General features: G+C 46.5%; 1 protein-coding gene across 8 annotated transcripts in view; it reads right to left on the bottom strand.

Moving 5' to 3' along the window:
- Positions 1-3,458: 3,458 nt before the first annotated feature.
- NDRG4 (NDRG family member 4) overlaps positions 3,459-23,967 on the bottom strand; it is a 78,900-nt gene continuing 58,391 nt past the window's right edge. For 6 of the 8 annotated variants that reach the window (XM_066583944.1, XM_066583942.1, XM_066583946.1 and 3 more), the window contains 14 exons: positions 22,337-22,442; positions 20,225-20,345; positions 20,082-20,144; positions 15,828-15,888; positions 15,628-15,714; positions 15,395-15,451; positions 14,338-14,441; positions 14,063-14,119; positions 11,378-11,429; positions 10,927-10,974; positions 9,868-9,903; positions 8,358-8,409; positions 7,963-8,001; positions 3,459-4,523 (listed from right to left, as the gene is read on the bottom strand). In XM_066583944.1, coding sequence (XP_066440041.1) covers positions 4,369-4,523; positions 7,963-8,001; positions 8,358-8,409; positions 9,868-9,903; positions 10,927-10,974; positions 11,378-11,429; positions 14,063-14,119; positions 14,338-14,441; positions 15,395-15,451; positions 15,628-15,714; positions 15,828-15,888; positions 20,082-20,144; positions 20,225-20,345; positions 22,337-22,442 — 1,038 coding nt within the window. In that variant the 3' untranslated portion in view covers positions 3,459-4,368. The remainder of the gene's footprint in view (positions 4,524-7,962; positions 8,002-8,357; positions 8,410-9,867; positions 9,904-10,926; positions 10,975-11,377; positions 11,430-14,062; positions 14,120-14,337; positions 14,442-15,394; positions 15,452-15,627; positions 15,715-15,827; positions 15,889-20,081; positions 20,145-20,224; positions 20,346-22,336; positions 22,443-23,967) is intronic. The other 2 variants (XM_066583943.1, XM_066583948.1) reach the window with 1 other exon arrangement.

The following is a 23,967-nucleotide window of genomic DNA, read 5'->3' as shown; positions in this document are numbered from 1 at the left end:
AAAAAAATCTGCACTAATTAACAAAATCCGTATCTGCGCTGCGTCCGGCGGACACTTCCGTCCCGTGTGACAGGTCCCTCAGGCCTCCTGGGTTACGGCTTACAGTTGTACCTATTGATGTCTCTTTATGGATTCTTTGGCTGTTCTATTGTCTTCTTGGATGCTGAGACGACCTCCTTGTATGACCGACCGACGGTGAGAAAGGGTCTACAATCTGAGACCCTCGCAGAAGCTCCATCGCAGTGATTGTCGTCACGTTGTGTCTTCTAGGTGAATTTGACACGATAGCCACAAGAAAGCGAGCCGGTATGTTGGCGTCACGACAACCTGCGAGTTGTAACACATCCGCATTCCCTTGCGTTTAACGCCTTTACACTAATACTGGTGTGTTACAGATATCTGTCAGACTGAAGTTATAAGTGCAGCCCAGCGACCCGCTCTGTATTGCTAGCGGTGCTGCGGGATGTGGCTCGCTAGTGACTTACCAATAACCGACTGGCTGAACTAACGAGTCCCGGCGCAGTCTGGCAGATAAAGGTAAATAGGAAGTGTTCGCTCCCTTTTCACCACATTGCACGGACGCGTGATACACGGTAAGTGGAGTCAATGCCTGTTTTTCATTGTTCCATGCACATCGGTGTGTGTGGGCACTGCGTATCGATACGCAGGAGAAATAAATCGCAGTATGCTCTAATTCTCTGTGTCCGTGTACAACGTGAGCCCTATGCACTTGTATGGGCTGCATATGATACGCTGTCCATACCCAATACATTGCATATGGGAACGCTGCCCATGTGTATCCCCGCTCTGAACGGGGGGGGGGGGGGGATTAAAAAAAAAAAATTAAAAAAATCACACTGCGTGTGTCCGTGAGCATGTGATTCGTGGGCAAATGTGAAGTGCCATACGTGGTCTCTACCCATACGGCCATGGGCATGAACCTTTACGTGGGCCAATCATTGTTCAGATTTTGCTGGATCGCAGGAATCTGATTGTTCAGTGTAAATGTCGATCCGATCTGCTTATTGTTTGTCGCTCATTTTGTGCAAGCATAAAAACTGAATGACGCTCGCCTCATGGAAACAGTCGCTCATCCATCTTACTGTGAATGGAGGTAGGTGGGCCAGAACGATGCCCGGGCGCTCCGCCTACATTCACTCAGCAATGATCGCTCCTGTGTAGAAGCATCTGCACTAGAGATGAGCGAGCATGCTCGGTAACGCGATATACTCCAGAGAGCATCGCCTTTTTCGAGTACCTGCTGGCTCGTCCCTGAAGATTCGGGGGCAGCAGGGAGGAGAGTGAGAGAGATCCCCCTCTCTCTCCCTCCCGATCCCCTCTGCAACCCCCCCCGAATCTTCAGGGACGAGTCAGCAGGTACTCGAAAAAGGCGACGCTCTCTCTCTCGAGTATATCTCCTTACCGAGCATGCTCGCTCATCTCTAATCTGCACCCAACAGTTGTCCCATGTAGAAGGGCCTTACAGCCAATCATTGGACAGCATCCGACTGTGTGGGGACACAGGCTGGGAACACGGGAAATGGGCACACCTGGTTTATTAAAACATTTCCAGGAGGAATAACAGAGGAATAGCACTACCCATATGCTCCAGAATTATTTTATGTCCTTGCATGCCTTCTGCGGCCACACTCACACACACCGCTTTTTACCCCAATTAGTGCGACGTCCCGAGCGACGCGCTAACTGCGGCACAACGCTCCCAGCGATTTTCATGGGGTTTCTCAGAGCTGACTGTTCTATTTTTCAGCGTTTTCGCATTTAACGCACCCCATTACCCATCACAATGATGCGGTGCGTTAAAAAGTGCCGTCAAACACTGTGTTGTGCGTTCAAAAATGCCGCGGTTCCGAGCGGTGTTGAACTGAACGCGTGTTTGAGAGCGGCCTTAGATGTTGTTTTATCATTACTTTTGTAACAAAAAAAAAAATCACATGAATCTTTCTTTTCTTTAGATGCCTAGAATTTTTTTTTTAGCTTTTTCAGTCACCCCCGGCAGAACAGCAGAACCGTCTGCGTTTTTCCATCGCCACCATTGACCCAAAAAATGTACCAAAAGCAGTCGTTACAAAAACACAATGTTTGCAGTGCGTTCCCCAAGTCCCTCTCACCCAACCGCTGGCATCTGGATGCCGTGTAGTTTGCGTGACCTCAGCCGAGAGAGCGGTTATTATATGAGGGCAGCCGTACTACCAGCTGCTACCGCCGGGTTAGGACTGCTTCTGTACACTACACGTATAAGCATGTCCTGCTGGATGTGGAGAGACAACTGCATGCTGGGTAGTTGAGCTGCTAAGTCAACATTATCTCAGCAACCTGACTGCCTAATGGCCCTTTTACATAGAATGAGTCGGCTAAACGACCGCACGAATGCAGGCGTGACCGCTAAGGTTGTTTGCGCTTGTGCAGAGTCTTTAGACAGACTTCACCGATGGGTTGCTGTGTTCTCGCTGAGCAATTACACGGAACGAGCAGCCCGCAATCCAGCAATTAGTTTTTATGCTGACTGAAAGCCAACGATAACCATTTGCGAATGAACGACGAGTGAATTTTAAATTTTTTTAATTAAAATCCGTGACGTCACTTTTATTGCTGTCTCTGTGGAATTTACCTCCACTCAATGAGGGTGTGAATTCCGCGCAGGAATTCGCAATGAAACTCGCAACAAATGGTGCGGGTGTAGAGGCGGGCAGTCTGTGACTGATCTGCAGTGGAATGCCCTCTGCGGTTATTCAAATGGAAACCAGCGCCCATGTGGACCCATCCTAAAGCCACCCTAATGTGCAGTTACCTCTCCGTGCCCATCAACAGATTGGAGACAAGAGCGTGCCTAAATAGCTGATTAACGCTCAGGGAATAGCGTCAATTGCTGGGCTGTGGCAGCCGCTAGTGCCTGTATAATAGCACCCTGAAGTCCTTCAGAGCCACCACCCTTCCTTCTGGCACGTTCTTCGTAGCTCGGCCAGGTGCTTCATCACCTGATTGGAGAACGCACAAGAATGACAAACTGTGCCATTCCTGAGATTAAGGCCGCATGCAGACGGCCGGGTCAGATCCGGCAGCGAAAATTCTCGCAGCGGGACCCGACCCGAGCGCCTGCAGAGAGCAGCGCGGGCACTAACCTCTCCCGCGGCTCTTTTATGTGTCGGCGGCCGGTGAGTGAAGTTTCTGTGCGGGGCTCAATAGGGCATGCCGCGGTTTGTTTGCCGCACGAGATTTTACGCAGCCAAACTCCGGCCGTCTACATAGGATTGCCTTTGTTAACGCAATCCTATGCAGGCTTTCAGCAGCAGAAATCCCGCCGCGGAATTTCCGCCCATCTGCAGGTGGCCTTACTCTATATTCGGTGATGGGAAGTCCTGCAAGGCGTACACAATGTGTTGGGCAGATAGACTCTGCGATGGGGATCCCCGGGTGGAAGCGAATCCAGACACGACCCATTGTGCAGATTTACTATTTTATTGAGGTTCATTGAATTCATCCTTACTATCATGAAGTAGTTAAATGCAGCTACAAGCATCCACCGCCACAATAGACAGATCCATAACTAGAACATGAGTACAGGGTCACTGCGCACACAGACAGGATTCATTACCCTCCAGGTCACAGGAACCGGGGAGCGATGCCTCACAACCATGGATGGAGACACATATGGGGAAAGGGAAACATCAAGATGGCGGAACGCAGGAGACAGGACACAAGTTTAAAACAGGAAATTGGTCTGATGTACATAGGGACGGGCCCATCAGAAACATTCACCAGCGCAGGACACGTCTTCTAGGTGAGACAAGCCTTAATGGACGTTCTGCTAGAACCTGGAGAAAGGCATCTACACCCACATGTCACACCCATTGATGGACCACCTCTACAGAACCCCCTGGAGTCACCAGATGAGCTGTACAGGATTTGCCCTCATTAGGTGATCGCCTCCTGGTCTATCCTCCCCTTATAATACAGATATTGGCCACTAGTCTATAGGTTGACCACAACAGGGTTGGTGAAGGAAGACCTTCTACACCACGCTCTACCATTGCTTGACCAAAGTCTTCATCGCTGGTAGCCATAAGAACACTGACTGCACGGAGAGGAAGGACTGCCACCACCAAGCCAGATACCCCACCTTATTCTTTACAGTCACTATACCCCCATCTCACATCCAGTCACAGGGGAGCGGGAAGAGCACACACCAGATGATGATTAACTACTGCCACTCTGGTATTTAGATCCCCAAAAAACGCCAGACGCTGTTTAAAGGGGTGGGGTGCAAGAAGAGAAACCAGTAAAGAAGAGATGGGTAATGAGGGGGCAAGAAGAGGGGGTGTAAGGAGTAAGATGCTGCTCCAGGGGTCTTCAGCAGGATACTTCCATGGTGTGGTTGATCTGACCGATGCCCTCACTGCTTTCTGACTGAGTGCAAGGCCTTGGGCGACTTCCATCCACAGAACTGGCGCTGGTGAGGGACGCTGTACGAGATCGGGCAAGTCGGGTCATACTGGCTGAGGGCACTACAGAAACAAGAGGAAACAAATTACGTCTAGGACTGGACATTCACAAAGAGCAAACGTTGGGTAAAACACCGTCCGGCAGCCGAGACGTAAACTACTCAGCGCTGCTTACAGGGAAGATCAAGGATACGCGCCCAGGTTGGCTTCACACTTCACTTTTGGCCTCTGTCTAATATATATGTTGGAAAAAGCTCCCAACGTGTTAAACGGAGGCTGTGATGAAAGCCTGACGGTAACATCCATTGCCCAGAGACCAATATGGGATCCGTTTAATGCAGGGGTCCCCAACTCCAGTCCTCGGGGACCACCAACAGGTCATGTTTTTTTAGGATATCCTATGGTAAGAACACTGAGGCCATGTCTGAGGCACTGATAATAATTACATCACCTGTGCAACACTGAGGAAATCCTGAAAACATGACCTGTTGGCGGTCCCTGAGGACTGGAGTTGGGGAACACTGGATAGGTTTTTCCACAGGATGGCAAAGCATAGTTTACTATGCTGTTCTATCCAGAAAAAAAGTATCCCTAACGGATCCTGTCCAGAAGAATGCGAAAACAGACCCCTATAGACACGTTTACTGGGTACACCGGAAGGGTTCCCACTGTACATGCTAAACGTGGGGGGAAACTGGAGTGTGAACCCAGCCTTAAGGCTTCAACCTCCCATGCAGGACTGTAGGAAAGAAGTGGCTGTAGTTGGATTGCAGGAGCCTGGACTATGACCCCCATATGCTACGGCCAAGCGACTGACTCCCACTGGGAAGTGTAGTCCTTTGCTGTGTGCCATGTGAAATGAGGACCAGCAAATGCCTATTGGGGAAAAACTGCAGAAGCACAAAAACATACCGCTCTTTATTACCTATATGTATCACACGACTTAAAACGGGCCGGGGGAACACGCAAAGTGTAAAAACCCAATTCCCTATTAGCTAATATTTCCTTTTGTGTAGTCCATCTAATGTCTCCTGGCAACAGTAACAAGACACGGATACAACAACACTGTTAATTACTGCAGTGTATTATGTCAGCATCAATACCTGGATTGCACTGTATTATATGTTGAATAGACAATAGTGTAATGCCGGCTTTACGCGGGACGATGGTCGTTTGAACTAGCGCACAAACAAGTGACGTCACCGCTAATTTGTTTGCAGTTGTTCGCGCTCGTGCAGAGCGTTTAGACAGGCAGATCATCGCTGAGAATCGCTCACTTTTTGCTTAGCGCTCACATTCCTATGTATGCAGAGAGCGTTTAGACGTAACCAGACGTGAGTGAGCCGCAGAATATCTGCATGCAGGCTGAAACTGAACGATAAACGACAATCGCACGATGACTCGCGTTTAGACGTAACGATTATCTCGCACTTTCGTTCATTTGAGCGACAATCCTTACGTGTAAATGGGCCTTAAGAAGTTGTATTCACACAGCAGTTTGACTGGCAATGCACTAATGATCCAGGCTAGGCGTAGTCTACACTCATCCTGACATGAGGCAAGGATTCTTAAAACACTTGACCTTTGCCTACCCTACATGCTTTGTTAATAGACCAGCGTCTTCAGGGGTCGGAGGCCAAGCAGCCAACCGAAGTCACTAGCACTCTGCCAGTTAAATCATTCTGAGAATACAATGTAAGTGCCTTTTACATGGGGTGAGATTCACAGGTAATAAAGTCCAAGTGAGAATCCAAAAAATGGCTTTGTGGTGACCTGTTGCACCCCACTGCTTTTGATGCTGCTTGTCGATTGCTCACTATTTCATAGTAATTCCTGCTCTACGATTTTGCAAAGTTTTCATTAACTTTCTTGAAGTTAACCCTGCGGACTGTTCTGCTTCACTCCGCCTACTCTGAAACATCACATCCCACATTAGTTCTCTGATTTGGGTCCCTACAAATTTTCCTTCGTTAATCACAGATTCTTGGAGACCTGCTCTTCGGAGACATGAACCCAATGCCGTTGTGATCCATCACTTTCACGGAGTTCTTCATCAGTTTGATGGGCAGTGCCGGCAAGTCAACGTTTTTAGGAAGGCGTTTAAGACTTTTTTGTCTCCTTGGATAGGCGATTGTCGTTTTGGTCACTTTTTTCTGTCCCGTTCACACAGGAAAAGACAAAACTTTGTTTCCAAGTTGCAAGCCAAGTAAAAGGGCCGTAGCTTTCACACCCCGCAGATGGTGTAAGAATGCTTTACATACCGATGTTTTCTAATAGCAGGAAGTTATTTTCAGGATTCTTTCGCATTAGCTTATTTTCATTGTGAAGAAGCACAACTTTGAAGCTTACCCATCGTAAATCAGTAATTGCCCATCCGTTGGCCTACACTGATGGCCGTAACGGATATCACATCCTTAGGTGACCCTACTGATGGCCGGGAGCTTCCATAACAGAAGGCACATCGTGACAATACACAGGATTATGTTAGGGGTAAAATGCTTCAAATTCATCTCGGCAATTGTGAAGAAACAGACTTTGGATGGAATCTTGTCTCTTAAGTCGCCATTCAGCCTTGAACCCGTTTTTATGGACAAGTTCCGATATGGTTGATCAGATCACCTCGTGTTAGTAGAGGAGGTGGAACGCCTTGCTGGGAATGTTGAAGCACGATGTTGTCTTTGTCCGATTCTATTTGACTCTCAGCAATGTTGTTTCTGATAAGATGGAGAAGATCACACTTGGATTTGGAGGATTCGGTATCTCTTCACTGATTGTTACTACTTGGTCACTGTTGCCAGCATGCAAAATTTACATTCCCTGATGGAGAAACCAGGTTTGTAGACTTCGTGTTCTTCAGACATTTATCAGTATATCCAAGACTAGTTATTTAGAAACCTGACAATGGCTGTCCACAGATGGCCCCCGTCCAAGCTGACAGAGGGTAGAAATCCCCAAGTCTAGGGGTGCAAACCTTGTGGCATTAAAGGCAAGAAGACTGGAGGCTGGAATCACTGCCAAATGGGCTCCGACTAATACTGAGTCCAGGGTGTGAATACTTATGGCACTGCTGAATGGGAGGGTTTCATTTTTAAAGAAATTACAAAGATTTCTCCCATTCTGTTCTCACTTTGTCATTCTGAGGTACTGAGTGCAGAATGAGGGGGAAACTAGGCCACAACATAGCAACATGTAAAATAGTGAGAGGACCTGAAGACTTTCCGGACTTGCTATATAGCGGAACATTCTACTGAATGCAGCCCCAAAACATTAGCTTTGCTTCTCTGCCCTTTCATGCTGAAGTAATGTGGGGCTTGCAGGGATCACTGGACACTTCAATTTCTGATGCGGAGTGTGTAACACAAGCGTATGGTGCAGAAGGTCATCTGACGCTGGAGAGCATGGAGCAGCCCGAGCAGAGCATTCCGAAGTGCTACACAGCGGACTGGGGAGCATGCAATCTATACGGGGGTCAATGAACTCAGCATATGGTGTGATGGGATACCTGCGCTGGCACTCTGTCTCCGATCCTTCAAGGAGGCAACTGAGGGGAAAAAAAAGACGGGGCAGGAAGCAGGGGAAGGGTGTGAAGAACCCAGTGGAAGGTGATGAGGAGGGGAGAAGACACAGAAATGTGACATTGAGACAACAAGTACTAACATGTCATCACAATAAAGAGAATACAGGAGTTTGGTCAGAGAGTTCATAGTCTGAGTGAGCGCAGAGAAAGAGACAGCAGAAGGGGAGACACAGAGGAGAAATCAGAGACATGAAGTTTACGACGCAAGTACAGACGGAGGAGACAGAACAAGAGGACTGCCCTGGAGAGGGGTGAAACATGTCCCAATACAAAGACAGGCCAGTAGCCGCCACCCTCCAGAGACCCCGTAGCGCACTTACTGTATCCCATTCCTTGAAGGAAATATTTGAAGGCTTCTGTCAGCTTCCCAGGCTGTGAAGAGAAAGGAGCCGCAGGGTCACTCACCTTATACTTTATATCATTTACAGACATTGCAAGAATGAACGCGATTCACACTGGTATTACTAGGACCATATAAAACATTGCAGGAAGCCATATGCCAAGGAGTGCGATCAGTGATTGGTGCCGCATTAGCTTGTTTGCTTCAAGATGGCTGTTGCTCAGCACGGCTTAAGAGCCTGTCAGGACTCACACCCGGGATCTCTTGCGCTTCAGCCGACAGCTCTCTCCGCTGGGTCATCCAGGCCTTTGGACAAATTCCCCTGCATACCCTAGCCTTGTTTCATGATTCGTTTTACCTAGTTCCTGCCTCCCTATCCTAGCTCCATCATGCTCCTGATTAAGCCCTCTATATAAACCTGGCCAGCTCCCTTCATGCATTGTGTAATTATTGTGCTCCAATCCTTGTTCAAGCTCTACTTCTGCCTGCTCTTCTGCTATTCAACTGAGACCTCCTGTTGCTGACCCCTGGCTTCCCTTATGACTACGCTACCTGCCTCCTACATCTGTACTGTGAACTGAGACTTCCCGTTGCTAACTCCTTGCTCTTCCCTGACTACTCTCCAGACCTGCCGCTTCTACACCTAAGGCTCCACCCTAGTGCCTGAAGCGCTACAGAGCCACAGAAGAGGTGAATACGGAATTACCATGATTGGCAGTTACTTACAAGAAGCCCCATAGATTGCACTGTGTGGGGGCTATAGTGCGACAAACAATGGGGCAGATCTACCAATCTTGGTTAATAGACAGTGAAAACTTAAAGGCTTTTACAGGGCTCAATTATTATTGAACATTCATTTGCCTGACCGACAGCTCGTCCCAGCAATAATCCTGTGCTTTTACACGACTGTGTACACTGAACCATACATGCATGCAGAAACTGAACAATGAACAAGAAGTGAAAGACTTCTCATTTGTTATTCAGTCAGGGTGTGCCTTTACACTGAACAATAATTGTCCCGAGTAAAAGCACCCTAACCACAAATGTAATGGCATAGAGAGGAGCGAGGCGGCAACGGAATAAAAAAAAAGAATGGACATGCTACTTTCCAGAAATTCGCGCCACATCGCTGGCTAATGCTGGCTTTGCCGCGACAGATTGTCTGCCCCATGTGGACGAGATTTTTGCCAATTCTAGTGCACATGGCTGGCTAATCGCGGGATTAGCAGCCGCAAGTGGATTAGCCACAGCGAAATTCCGTGGCAAATCCGCCTAATGTAAACCCAGCCTAAATCTGCCCCACTGTGTCCTTGTGGCTCCAGCAGTATGACTGGCCCTATGATAACAATTACTGGCCCTCATAAGGATCCAACGAAAGCCTCATCACTGGTGGTCCTGAACTTCCGATCACATTGCTGCACAGCAGCGTCTCTAATGGTAGACATACACAAAGACAAGCGGGAAGATACAGAATGAATGATCATAGATACCTGGGTGACCTGAGGAAGTCCTCCGGAGTCCGCCATCTGTGTGGGACAAGATGTAAGAGGAGCAGAATTAATGGAGGAGACAGGAATGAGGCTGAATGGGGTAACACATCCTTACTAGAACCCCCCCCCCATTCCCCTACTATAGTCGCCACCATTTATGTCATCTCGGTTCAGTGAGTGGTGGATGGCCAGACAGTTTAGGATACATCACAACCAAACTGAGGAGAGGGGAACCTACAGGGATGGGAGACCACACACATAGAGAAGAAGCCACATAAAGGGATGGGAGATCAGACACAAGTAGAGGAGGCCATGTCCAAGGACAGAGACAAGAGAAGAGGAAGTTACATACAGTGGTAGAAGACCAGAGATAAGGAGGAGGCAACACACAATCACAGATCAATACAAGAGGAAGCCACATACATGGGCGGATGATGAGATACAAGGAGAGGAGGCCACATACAAGGACTAAGCAAACGCAAAACGAGAGGAAGCCACATACATGGGCGGGTGATGAGATACAAGGAGAGGAGGCCACATACAAGGACTAAGCAAACGCAAAACGAGAGGAAGCCAACTCCAAGGACAGGAGACGAGACACAAGGAGAGGCAGTCACATACAAGGATGGGAGGCCACACACACAGATAGGATACAAGGTGAGGAGGCCACGTTCAAGGATAGGAAATCGGATACAAGGAAAGGTGGTCACATACACAGACAGAAACCAGACACGAGAGGCAGCAAGATACACAGATCAGATAGCACACACAAAGAGAGGAGGCCATGTTCAGACACAAGGGAATAAAGCAGTGTGTTCAAGGAAGGCAGACAAGACCACATCCATGGATGGGAAACAGGACACGTACAGAGACTAGACATGGAGAAGAGGCCATATACAAAAACAGACAGAAAGGAAGCCACATACAAGAAAAGAGACCAGACAGAAGGAAGAGGAGGCCGTATACAGGGAGAGGAGCCCAAACACATCAAGAAGAGGCCATATACGAGGAAGAGACATGGATGTTAGACTGACTGAAGTCTCATAGAGATTACAGTACCTTCAGGAATGTTGTGGTTGTTGGATCAAGCTTAGAGTTACATTCAACCTGTCAGTGAAATAGAGTGCAATAAGGAACAGAAGGAGGCCAAAGATCATACTACAGTCCACTATACACCAGGGCACTGGAGATCTGCTGGAAAGTGATCTTCAGGTCAACTGCTACATATCACTGGGGATCAAAGTAATCCACTCTAGCACTATAGTGATCTGGTATTCCATTATACATTAAAGAACTGATAATACCTTACAAGAAATCTACCAGATTACTGGAGATCTTTTTTTAGAGAACACAGCCCAGACTGTTTGATCCATTCAGGAGCGCCCAATTTTAGCTGAAATCTGGTGATCCGTTACAGTGCGACTGAAGAGATCCCATTCTATAATAGTTAACCATCTAAACCTTAAAAAGCAGGTCACATATCAGCTGTAGCAAAAATAAATGGACCAACCACGCTGTCCTCAGCCGGGGAATTGTCTCCAACGACCAGCATCACCGGAGCCCTGCGAGAAGGAAGGTCTCATCAGAATAAAGATGGCAGCCAAGGCAGAGTTCCCTCCCTGTCAGCTACTGGCCCTTCTGTGTGCTCATAGTGTGACTGCTCTTACAGCAGAGGGCTTCACATGTGGATGGAGGTGTGGACTAGTGGGGTACCTGCATGTCATCATGGCGGTCTGGGTTGAATGGAAAAAGTGAACGATGACAGTCAGAGGACATCACCTGGAGTCACTAAGTACAAGTGTGCTGTGATCACCTGTGCAGAACTGATACCAACTCTATATGGTGGGAATATTGGCCTTTGTAAAGTATTTTTTTTCCCTGTAACAGAATGATGGTACTTTTCAGTTACTGTGTAGTTGTCATGGCATGGCGGTATTATTTGGGCTTTGTAGAGAGCTAGTAATGACCTTTGTATAGTGCGTTTTCTTCAATAACAATATGCAAATATCTGAGTACTGTATCTTCACTATATGGCGGTATTATCGGTTATATTGGTACTGGAATAGTGGTAGTGTAAAAAAGTGTGTGTACCTGTCCCTGACCATGTGATATGGTGTTTATACATTCCAGCTGTAAGTCCCCTCCCCGATGGTGCCATCCAGGCCACCATGGATGTGGAATCCTTAGATTCCAACATTCCACACGAAGATGGACTGACCGTCTGCCAGACACACCTTGAGGCCAATATGGTTGCATCTGAGTTGGTGTTACAAATCACAAGATTCATCCTCACATACAATTATTTCTCCTTTGGCAAAGAGATATTCCTGCAACTCACCGGAACCGCCGGGCATTAAAATGCCACTGCAATATACCAACCTTTTCATGGCAAAACTGGAGAGCGACTTTCTGGCCTCCTGCCCCAGCAAACCACTGGCCTACTTCCGCTACATTGATAACATTATAATCATCTGGACCAACACCGAACAAGAACTAATAAAATTCCATGAGAGATTCAATGCATTCCACCGACCATAAACCTTACATTAAGCTACTCGGATACAAAAATCTACTTTCTGAACACCACAATAAAAATTTCAAACAACTCAATACAGACATCCCTATACCGGAAACCGACTGATCGGCCCACAGACCTCAGATGGGACAGCTTCCACCCTAAACACATCAAAAAGTCCATCGTCTACAGCCAGGCCATCAGATACAACCAGATCTGCTCCAACCCAACAGACAGAGAGGAACATTTATACCATCTTAACAGGACATTTATAAACCAGGACGACCATCCCACCTCAACTGATGACCAAATCATCAGAGCCACCAGGATACCCAGAAATCAACTACTCCAATACAAAGAGAAGGAAGGAAACAATCGTGTGCCTCTAGTAGTGGCCTACAACTCAGAGCTAGAGGTACAAAGGAAAACCGCAAAGAAACTCCATCATACCTACACAAGGATGACCGTCTGACCACCATATTCCCGGACCCTCCGCTTCTGTGTTACAGGAACCTCCAAGTCTGAGGAGCCTTAAAATCAGGAGTGCATTGTCCTCTGACACACAAAAAGGAACTTATCCCTGTAAGGTAAGGAGCTGTAAGACCTGCTGACATGTGCGGACCTCGGACAGGATACAGATCCCCAATACACAGCAGGACTATAAGATCCTGGGACATTCACATGTTCCACGTCTGATGTTGTGTACCTGATCTGGGGCAGTAAATGTCCTGTTGGGGGATTTATCTTGGAGAAACAGGACAAAAACTGAGGGCCAGGATGAGATGTCATCGTCACACAATTAACAGAGAAAGTTAGAATTTCCTGGACATGACATGGAAGATATGAAAGTCACCACATTAAAAGGCAATTTCAAATCACAAAGCCATAGAAGAATTTGGGAGTACAAATTTATAACAACTTTTGACACTTTCAACACAGGCCTAAATTCTTCAAGAGGATTCATGCGTGACTGGGAGGTATGAGAAATCTATAGCAGATATAACACACAGGCCTGGTGACCCCCTAACACTAATTCAGAGACCATAAAACTTTCACATCTTAATCAGTGGACTAATTAAGCATTTATTTATTTATGCCTGAGGAAGAACCCCAAGTAGGTTGGAAAGCTCGCTATAACCTCATATACTTTTGTTAGCCGTTAAAAGGTCTCATATCTACAGGATTATTTGGTTTCTCTTGCTAAGAAGAATCACACTATTTTCCTTCTGGTGTTGATGGTGTGGTTTACGCATTTAAACTGGTTGGACACTTTATGGTTCACAAATGTGCTGCAGCACCATAAATCACTTACTAATGTATTGCTATTTCCAGCACATTTTGAAAATAATAATTTTCCACGAATAGGGTAATTTTGTATGTGGGCTGTTAGGATAGTGGGCTGCTGGGGATTGGGGGCTGCTGGGGATTGGGGGCTGCTGGGGATTGTGGGCTGCTGGGGATTGTGGGCTGCTGGGGATTGTGGGCTGATGGGGATTGGGGGCTGCTGGGGATTGGGGGCTGATGGGGATTGGGGGCTGATGGGGATTGGGGGCTGATGGGGATTGTGGGCTGCTGGGGATTGGGGGCTGACGGGGATTGGGGGCTGACGGGGATTGTGTGCCAAGGCTGCTTTTTAGTTTCAGTCCAGCCCTAGATGTCTGCGTCGTGTACGGTTCTTACTTCAGCGTCTTGGCGTTTGGGACGGTTCCAGGACGATTAATTTCTAAATCTCTTCGGCTGCGAATGAGAAACAACGGTCAGAATTGTGACGCTAACAAAGATACTGTGTGCAGGATAAAGAACTAACTGCCGTATGCACTGTTAACACGGATAATAGACCCTTCCGGCAGTCCGTCCTGTGTGACAAATACCACAAAGCCTGCCGTGTAAGCTTCCAGGAACCATGTCACCATGTATGACCAGAAGCGCCCCCACCTGTATCACGCCCCTCGCACCTGTTGTACATGTTCCAGAAGAGCTGCAGGTTGTTCTGATTCACACAACTGCTGATCTGCTGGCGGTAGTTCTGCACCAGCTCCGTGTTATTCATCAGCTCCTCCTGGGGCAAGAGACAGGGTCACCACAAGGGGGCAACATTGTACCACATGGGACAGTGCTGTCACTGGGAGTCCTGTCCACCACTAGAGGGCAGTACTGTCACTGGGAGCCTTGTCCACCACTAGGGAGTCGTGCTGTCCCTGGGGGTCCTGTCCACCACTAGAGGGCAGAGGTTTCACTGGGGGCTCTATCCAGCACTAGTACTAGACACCAAACATTTGGATATTACAACACGGCGAAATGTGTATAAAACTGAGACTCTCAATATAGGGCAGTAAGCAACTCTTACTTCTCCAGCAGGGCAGAGTCACTAGTGGCAGCCATACTGTTACCACATCAGGTGGGGCAGAGTTGTTAGTGGCTGCCAATAATTGTTATGATTACAGGTCACTAGAAGAAGCCACATTGTTTCCTGTTTAAGGGGGTGGGGGCAGAGTCACTAGTGGCTGCCATATTGTTTTCAGTATGAAGGGGCAGGGTCACTAGTGGCAGTCATACTATTCCCAGAATAGGGGACAGAGTCACTAGAGGCAGCCATATTGTTTCCAGTACAGGGGGGGGGGGGGGGAAGGCAGAGTCGTTAGTGGCCGCTATATTGTAACTATTACAGGTCACTAGAAGTAGCCATATTGTTTCCAGTACAGGGGGGGGGGGGGAGGGCAAATTTGTTAGTTGCCGCTATATTGTAACTATTACAGGTCACTGGAAGTAGCCATATTGTTTCCAGTACAGGGGAGCAGGGTCACTACAGACAGCCATATTGTTTCCATTACAGCGGGCAGGGTCACCAGAGGCAGACATATTGTTTCCAGTATAGGGGAAGCCATATTGTTTCCAGTATAAGGAGGGTGGGGTCACTAGAGGCGGCCATATTGTTTCCAGTATAAGGAGGGTGGGGTCACTAGAGGCGGCCATATTGTTTCTGGCTTGCTGTGGGATGCAGAGTAACCATACCTGACTGAAGAGATGAGACAGCACAGTGTCAGGGAGGGAACTTGTCAGTCCAGAGATCTGTGTAGAGAAAGTGGTAAGACATGATCATGTGGTGACCAGGGCACGGTGGACACTTCCATGCCGCCTTTAGGTATTTTGCCCAGTTTGGGTACCCAACAGTGAGGGGTGCGGAAAAGGACAGCCCTAACATGGTAGAATAGTTGGCTCTGATTGGTTTATCACTCCCACCGTACCTTAGAGGCCGCCCAGTCAATCCAGCCTTTTCCATTGGGATCAATGTTCACCAGGACCAATCCTTCCACCATCTCTGGGAATATAAGCTGCAGCGAAAGAAAGGGTTACAATAATCTCAGCGAGACATCAGATGGCGCATCGCCTTCGTGGCACTTGTGGCTCTTTTCTACTCTTCAAATCACAATCATGGCCGACTTACAGCAAACTTTGCAAGAACATAAGATCCAGCGCCAACGCCGATCCCGATAATCGTCTGGAAGCTATGCAACACAATAAGAAACATTATCAGGTATGTGAGGACTGGTTACATGTCCAGAGCCGTGTGCAGGAAGTCTGATTGTGTATCTACAGCCATTTGTGCAAGTTATGATAGCGTGTCCACAGCATTGTGTGCGAGGTCTGGTCATATGTCCACAGCTGTGGGTTGTGCGTGATGCAGTTGCATGTCCATAGCCATGTCAGCGAGAGGTGTGATCGCACGTCCAAGGCTGTTTGTGTATAAGGTCTGACCACATATCCACAGCCCTGTGTGTGCACTCAAGGTTTTGTCACTTGTCCACACTTGTGTGTGCACTTGATCTGGTCACGTATCCACAGCCGTGTATGTCAGATCTGACTAAATATCCACAGCTGTGGGCGTGCAAAGTGTGCTCATGTGTCTTCAGTCTTACAGAACACCACCCATTCCTACTAATACATGTAGGGACAAAGGACACTGCAAAAAAGGACCTTGCAGCTATCCGCAGAGACTTTGAAGACCTCAGAAAGAAGGTGAAGGAACTAGGACCACAGGTGGTCAATGGATGGCCATGGAATAAGAAGAACAGGATTCTAGAGGTAAACAACTGGCTACGTCAATGGTGCCGTCAGCAAAGATTTGGATTTCTAGACCATGGAGTGAATTACCTATTTGATGGACTGCTTGCTAGAGACGGGTTGGGTTGCACCTTACAAAGACAGGTAAGCATATATTTGCTGGGCACCTTGCTTCACTCATTAGGAGAGCTATAAACTAGAACAATGTGGGCAGGGAAGGGAAAGGTAAAAATATACAGTTAATTAATACATCTGAGAAACTTACTATTAGAAGTGGAAAGAAAGAACAAAGACAAAAAATTCAGAAGGCAAGTAGAGGAGCAAGAGACACCGATCACAAACTAACATGTTTCTACACAAATGCCCAGAGCATGGGAAACAAACAAGGAGAATTGGAGCTCCGAACACAAGAAGAGAAATATGATGTCATAGGCATCACGGAAACTTGGTGGGATGATACACATGATTGGATACAAGGCTTGAAGGATACAACTTATTTATAAGAATCAGACCTAATAAAAGGGGAGGAGGTGTTGTGTTGTATGTTAGGAGAACATTCATCTCCAGAGATTCAAGCTTCAGAGCTGGGAGTTCTGTAGAAACTGTTTGGGGAAGAATACAAGGAGAGAACAACAGAAAGGACACCATTGTAGGCATTTACTATAGGCCGCCTGGACAAGCAGAAGATATGGAGGAACTCTTTCTACATCAGATGGCCAAGCTCTCAAAGAAGCCCAACAAAGAGATCATGGGAGATTTTACCCATCCAGACATTTGTTGCGAATCTCTCAGGTAAAAGTAATGGATCCAACAGATTCTTATCGGCTCTTGGTGACAAATTTATCTTCCAGAAGGTAGAAGAGAAAACAAGGGGATCTGCCATCTTGGACCTAATTCTTACCAACAGGGAGGGAAAGGTTGAGGAAGTAAGGGTGGCTGGGACCTTAGGAGGCAGTGATCATGATATCCTTGGATGTTGGATAACAAGGGGAGGAAGAATAGAGAAAACTCAGACCTCAAGGTTGGATTTCAGAAAGGCAGATTTTAATGGACTCAGAAAGAGGAAGAATCCAAAGGCTGGATGTTCTTAAGGACAGAAATGTCCAAGAAGGTTGGGAAACATTGTAAAAAGAGATTCTCAAAGCACAATTGTTACCAATCCCTAAAAGAAGGAAGAAGGGGAAGCATTTAAAGAGACCAGAATGGATGAACACAGAACTTACATACATGTTAAAAAGGAAGAAAAATATGTTTATGAAATGGAAAAAGGGGGGAAATATCTAAAGAAGAATATAATGTGGTATGCAGAAACTGTAGGGCAAGTGTCAGAAAAGCTAAAGCAGATAATGAATTGAGGCTTATAACAGAGGCCAAAAGCAATAAAAAAGGATTTGGGGGGTCAAAAGCAAAAGAAAAGTCAAAGATGCTATAGGATGCTTACAAGATCAAAATGGTGAATTGGTTAAGAATAATGTTGAGAAGACCGAACTTTTAAATTTCTACTTTGTATCTGTTTTCTCTCAGAAAGTAGATGTAACATCAACTGATCTTCCCTGTGCTGTTGGGGGAATAAAAGAATGCAGGCTATCTATAAGCAGAGAGATGGTGAGGGGAACACTTAGCTAACTTACATGAATCTAAGTCCCAAGGTCCAGATGAATTACATCCTAAGATACTAAGGGAAGTAGCGGAGGTAATTGCTGAAGCACTCGCCATAATCTTTGAAAATTCCTGGAGAACAGGAGAAGTAGAAGATTGGAAAAGGGCAAATGTTGTGCCTATCTTCAAAAAAGGCAAGAAGGTGGATCCAGGAAACTACAGGCTTGTGAGCCTGACTTCTATACCGGGAAAGATCTTTGAACAAATTACACTGCCCAACGATGATTTTGTTTCGGGCTCAAAATTAGCGTATTCTTATGTATTTCCATCTGCTGAATTCAAAAATCACCATAAAAATTACCGATTAGCTTTTGCTTTGGAATTTATGTTTTTATTTTGTGGGAATTTTTATTTTTTGGGGGGTGGGGGAGGAGTTGTCACACATCTGAACTGACATAACACAATGTTCTCCATATTTTTGTAGGTTATAAACATAATAAATGTTGCTATGTCTGAGTTTCATATTGTTTTTTTTTCAGAATATCTGGTTTCGAGTGCTTTTGAAGTGTAAAATTTGCTATATCAAAATGGCATGAAAATGTGTAAATTTAGTGAATAGTTTTTGTTACATTTGTAGTGAAATAACATTTTCGTCACAGAAACGCAATTTAACACCTCTTGTGAAGACTGCCTATTACCATTAGTTTAGTTTTAAGGTAGGGGGCCAGGATAAGTCATGGGCTCCACATATATGTTGCAACTCTTGTTCAGTTAAAACTATGAGAATGGCTGAAAAATAAAAAATGATCTATGGCTTTATATTTTTATAATGATCTGGAGGAGGAAATTGATGGGAAACTGATCAAATTTGCCGACGACACAAAGCTAGGAGGGATAGCTAACATTAGGGAAGAGAGAGGGAGGATTCAGAAAGGTCTAGTAAAGCTTGCACAGTGGGCAGCGACTAACAGAATGGTATTTAACAAGGAGAAATGCAAAGTCCTACATCTGGGCAAGAAAAATGAAGAAACCACATACAGAATGGGAGGAATTGGGCTAAGCAGCAGCACATGTGAAAAAGACTTGGGTATACTAATAGATCATAGACTGAACATGAGTTAACAATGTGATGCAGCAGCCAAAAAGGCAAACACAATTCTGGGATGTACTAAGAGAAGCATAGAGTCTAGATCACGTGAGGTCATTATCCTCCTCTACTCTTCCTTAGTCAGACCTCATCTGGAATACAGAGTCCAGTTCTGGGCACCCCACTTTAAAAAAGACATAGACAAACTGGAGCAAGTTCAGAGAAGAGTTACCAGGATGGTGAGCGGTCTGCAAATCATGTCCTATGAGGAACGGTTAAAGGATCTGGGAATGTTTAGCAGAAGAGAAGGCTGAGAGGAGACTTAATAGCGGTCTACAAATATCTGAAGGGCTGTCACAGTGCAGAGGGATCAGCCCTATTCTCATCTGCACAAGGAAAGACTAGAAGCAATGGGATGAAACAAAGGGAGGAGACACAGATTAGATATTAGACAGTGAGTGGGATCAATGAGTGGAACAGGTTACCACGGGAGGTGGGGAGTTCTCCTTCAATGGAAGTGTTCAAACAAAGGCTGGACAAATATCTGTCTGGGATGATTTAGTGAATCCTGCACTGAGCAGGGGGTTGAACCCGATGACCCCGGAGGACCCTTCCAACTCTACCATTCTATGAGAAATGTGGTTGCGTGTCCACAGCCATGCCTGATCACATGTCTACAGCTGTGTGTGTGTAAGTTCTGGTCATGTGCCCACAGCCGTGAGTGTGGTAGATGTGGTTGCATGTCCAGAGCCATGGCCGCGAGAGTTCTGACTGCATGTCCACTCCCGTGTGCGCGCAAGGTCTGGTCATGTGTCCGTAGCCATGTGTGCACAGGGTTTTCTCACGTGTCCACAGCTATATGCATGTGAGGTCTGGTCACATGTTCTTGGCTTATGTGGTTCTGCACATACCCGGACACACGCGTGTATAGACGGGTACTGCTGAGCTCACCCGAAGTGCTGCAGGACGCTGGGTAACATGGCTGCCAGGTTCTCCATGGTGGGATACTGGTAACTACAGAAAGAGGAATGTCAAAGGGAGATGTATGCAATGAAGTGACTCCACTATACAGAGGTACAGCAGGTGTTACCTACCCCTGGGGGAACTGGGACGCCCCCACCTGTTGGCCAGGGGCATCAACATGACACACAACAAAATGCTTGGTGATCTCCTGCATGTCCTCGTAGTTGAAGAAAGTGTTGAAGCAAAGCTTATCTGAAATAGAGAAGAATCATGTAGTCAGTGCAACCAAGAAAGATGTCCCCCCACATCCTGACGTACAGCCGAGACATATAGGAGCAACACTTAGAGAGCTCCATAGTGTTACAGCAGACCAGTGATGGCAGCTCTGGAGTATAATGCAGGATGTAACTTAGGATCAGTACAGGATAAGTAATGTATGTACACAGTGACTCCACCAGCAGAATAGTGAGTGTAGCTCTGGAGTATAATGCAAGATGTAACTCAGGATCAGTACAGGATAAGTAATGTATGTACACAGTGACTCCACCAGCAGAATAGTGAGTGCAGCTCTGGGGTATAATACAGGATGTAACTCGGGGTCAGTACAGGATAAGTAATGTATGTACACAGTGACTCCACCAGCAGAATAGTGAGTGCAGCTCTGGAGTATAATACAGGATGTAACTCAGGAGCAGTACAGGATAAGTAATGTATGTACACAGTGACTCCACCAGCAGAATAGTGAGTGCAGCTCTGGAGTATAATACAGGATGTAACTCAGGAGCAGTACAGGATAAGTAATGTATGTACACAGTGACTCCACCAGCAGAATAGTGAGTGTAGCTCTGGGGTATAATACAGGATGTAACTCAGGATCAGTACAGGATAAGTAATGTATGTACACAGTGACTCAACCAGCAGAATAGTGAGTGCAGCTCTGGAGTATAATACAGGATGTAACTCAGGAGCAGTACAGGATAAGTAATGTATGTATACAGTGACTCCACCAGCAGAATAGTGAGTGCAGCTCTGGAGTATAATACAGGATATAACTCAGGATCAGTACAGGGTAAGTAATGTATGTACACAGTGACTCCACCAGCAGAATAGTGAGTGTAGCTCTGGAGTATAATGCAAGATGTAACTCAGGATCAGTACAGGATAAGTAATGTATGTACACAGTGACTCCACCAGCAGAATAGCGAGTGCAGCTCTGAAGTATAATACAGGATGTAACTCAGGAGCAGTACAGGATAAGTAATGTATGTACACAGTGACTCCACCAGCAGCAGAATAGTGAGTGCAGCTCTGGAGTATAATACAGGATAAGTAATGTATGTACACAGTGACTCCACCAGCTGAATAGTGAGTGCGGCTCTGGAGTATAATACAGGATGTAACTCAGGAGCAGTACAGGATAAGTAATGTATGTACACAGTGCCTCCAGCAGCAGAATAGTGAGTGCAGCTCTGCAGTATAATACAGAATGTAACTCAGGGTCAGTACAGGATAAGTAATGTATGTACACAGTGACTCCACCAGCAGAATAGTGAGTGCAGCTCTGAAGTATAATACAAGATGTAACTCGGGGTCAGTACAGGATAAGTAATGTATGTACACAGTGACTCCACCAGCAGAAAAGAGAGTGCAGCTCTGGAGTATAATACAGGATGTTACTCAGGATCAGTACAGGATAAGTAATGTATGTACACAGTGACTCCACCAGCAGAATAGTGAGTGCAGCTCTGGAGTATAATACAGGATGTAACTCAGGAGCGGTACAGGATAAGTAATGTATGTACACAGTGACTCCACCAGCAGAATAGTGAGTGCAGCTCTGGAGTATAATACAGGATGTAACTCAGGAGCGGTACAGGATAAGTAATGTATGTACACAGTGACTCCACCAGCAGAATAGTGAGTGCAGCTCTGGGGTATAATACAGGATGTAACTCAGGAGCAGTACAGGATAAGTAATGTATGTACACAGTGACTCCACCAGCAGAATAGGGAGTGCAGCTCTGCATCCCATAAAGTGCCCCATAAACAGCCCAATATCCTTTAACATGGGCCGACCGTTAATATAACAAGTCAGGTGGCACTAGCTCAGCTGTATCTACATGGAGGGATCATCGGCAGTGTTTCTTCACTGCCACCAGTACATCCGGCTCACGTGGCGCGATGTGCTGCCAACAATGAACTTCAGAATCCACATCAAAGAAGTGATGAAAGGAGTTACTTACGGTTTAAGCCCACGTCATGATAGGTGAGTATTGCCGGACGATTGCCTTTTGGCGTCCCCCGGATAACAACGTGCAGCAGGCCGTAGGGCGTCTCAATGTCATGTTCCTGTAGGATGAGAACGTCTGTCAGACTCAACATATAGGAAGGCCTATAGGGACCTAAATGGACATCTATAGGGACGGACAGAGAAGTCTGGATGGGTAACAGAAGTCAAGGCTTCACTCAGATAAGCGAAGGACACACTGGGGCAGATTTACTATGGAAAATGTCTTAGACACTTTGTATCCCAGTTATGGAACGTTTCAGACACTTTTCTTGCCAAGTCTCAGAAAGGGGCGGGGCCTACATGTTCTCGCCAAGAGTTTGGGGCAAAATCAGTTATAAAACTAAGTTAACTAGCAGATGGTATAAAGTTAGGCTAAACAGCAGGGATGTAGCTAAAGGCTGATGGGACCTGGTGCACACGTTTAGCTTGATCCCTTCAAGACCGCGGGCTGTGGTCCGTAAAGAACTTTCTGCTGCACCGCTGGGTCTCTTATGTGACCCATCAAAGCAGCCAGGGCTGATGCTAGGGGTATGTCCTGCCACGCTACACCTCCAAAAAACAGAAAAATATATAAAATAAACTAAAAATGATATATATATATATATATATATATATATTACACATAATAACATCAGGGACGGCATGAGACAAGTGTTCTAATTCGGTGGGCTCAGATAATAATAATCTTATAATAATAATCTTTATTTGTATAGCGCCAACTTATTCCGCAGCGCTTTCAGGCACGGATAAATGCAAAACAATACAACAATTACAATATAAGGTACATTGGGTTAGACACAAATGGGTTGGGGGTGGTCCAGGAGGTGCAGGGGGGGTGGGGAACACAGGCAATAGGAAATTTTATGTACAGATCATTTATCAGAAGGCAAACAGGGTGGAGCACCATAGGGAGGGGTGAGGGATTAGGTCAGGAGATTTGGTATGCTTCCCTGAAGAGGTGCGTTTTTAAGGCACGTCTGAAATTTCGTGCATCGGGGATTGTCTGGATGCCTTGGGGTAGAGCATTCCAGAGGATGGGTGCTGCTCTGGTGAAGTCCTGTAGGCGAGCATGTGAGGTTCCTATTACAGGGGTGTTTAGTCTGAGTGTGTTAGCCGATCGGAGTGAGCGGGCTGGGTGGTGTACTGACAGGAGGGAGGCGATGTATGGTGGCGCAGCGCCATGCAGAGCTTTGTGAGTGAGGTAGAGGAGTTTAAATTTAGTTCTGCAGTGGATGGGCAGCCAATGCAGCGACTGGCATATTGCAGAGGCGTCTGAATAACGACTGGATAGAAAAATGAGTCTAGCTGCTACATTTAGTATGGATTGGAGCGGAGCGAGTCTAGTGCGGGGGAGGCCAATGAGTAGCGAGTTGCAGTAGTCAAGCCGGGAGTGGATGAGCGCAACCACGAGCGTCTTTAGCGTGTCCGTGGTTAGGAACGGACGTATTTTAGCAATATTTCTGAGGTGCATGTGGCATGTTTGGGCCAGAGATTGGATATGGGGGGCAAAGGAGAGGTCAGAGTCCAGTGTGACCCCAAGGCATCGGGCATGCCGTCAGGGGGTTATGATGGTGCCAGACACTG

Source organism: Eleutherodactylus coqui, chromosome 11 (assembly GCF_035609145.1).
Source record: "Eleutherodactylus coqui strain aEleCoq1 chromosome 11, aEleCoq1.hap1, whole genome shotgun sequence".
Lineage (NCBI taxonomy): Eukaryota > Metazoa > Chordata > Amphibia > Anura > Eleutherodactylidae > Eleutherodactylus > Eleutherodactylus coqui.
This window is presented reverse-complemented; position numbering and strand designations above follow the sequence as displayed.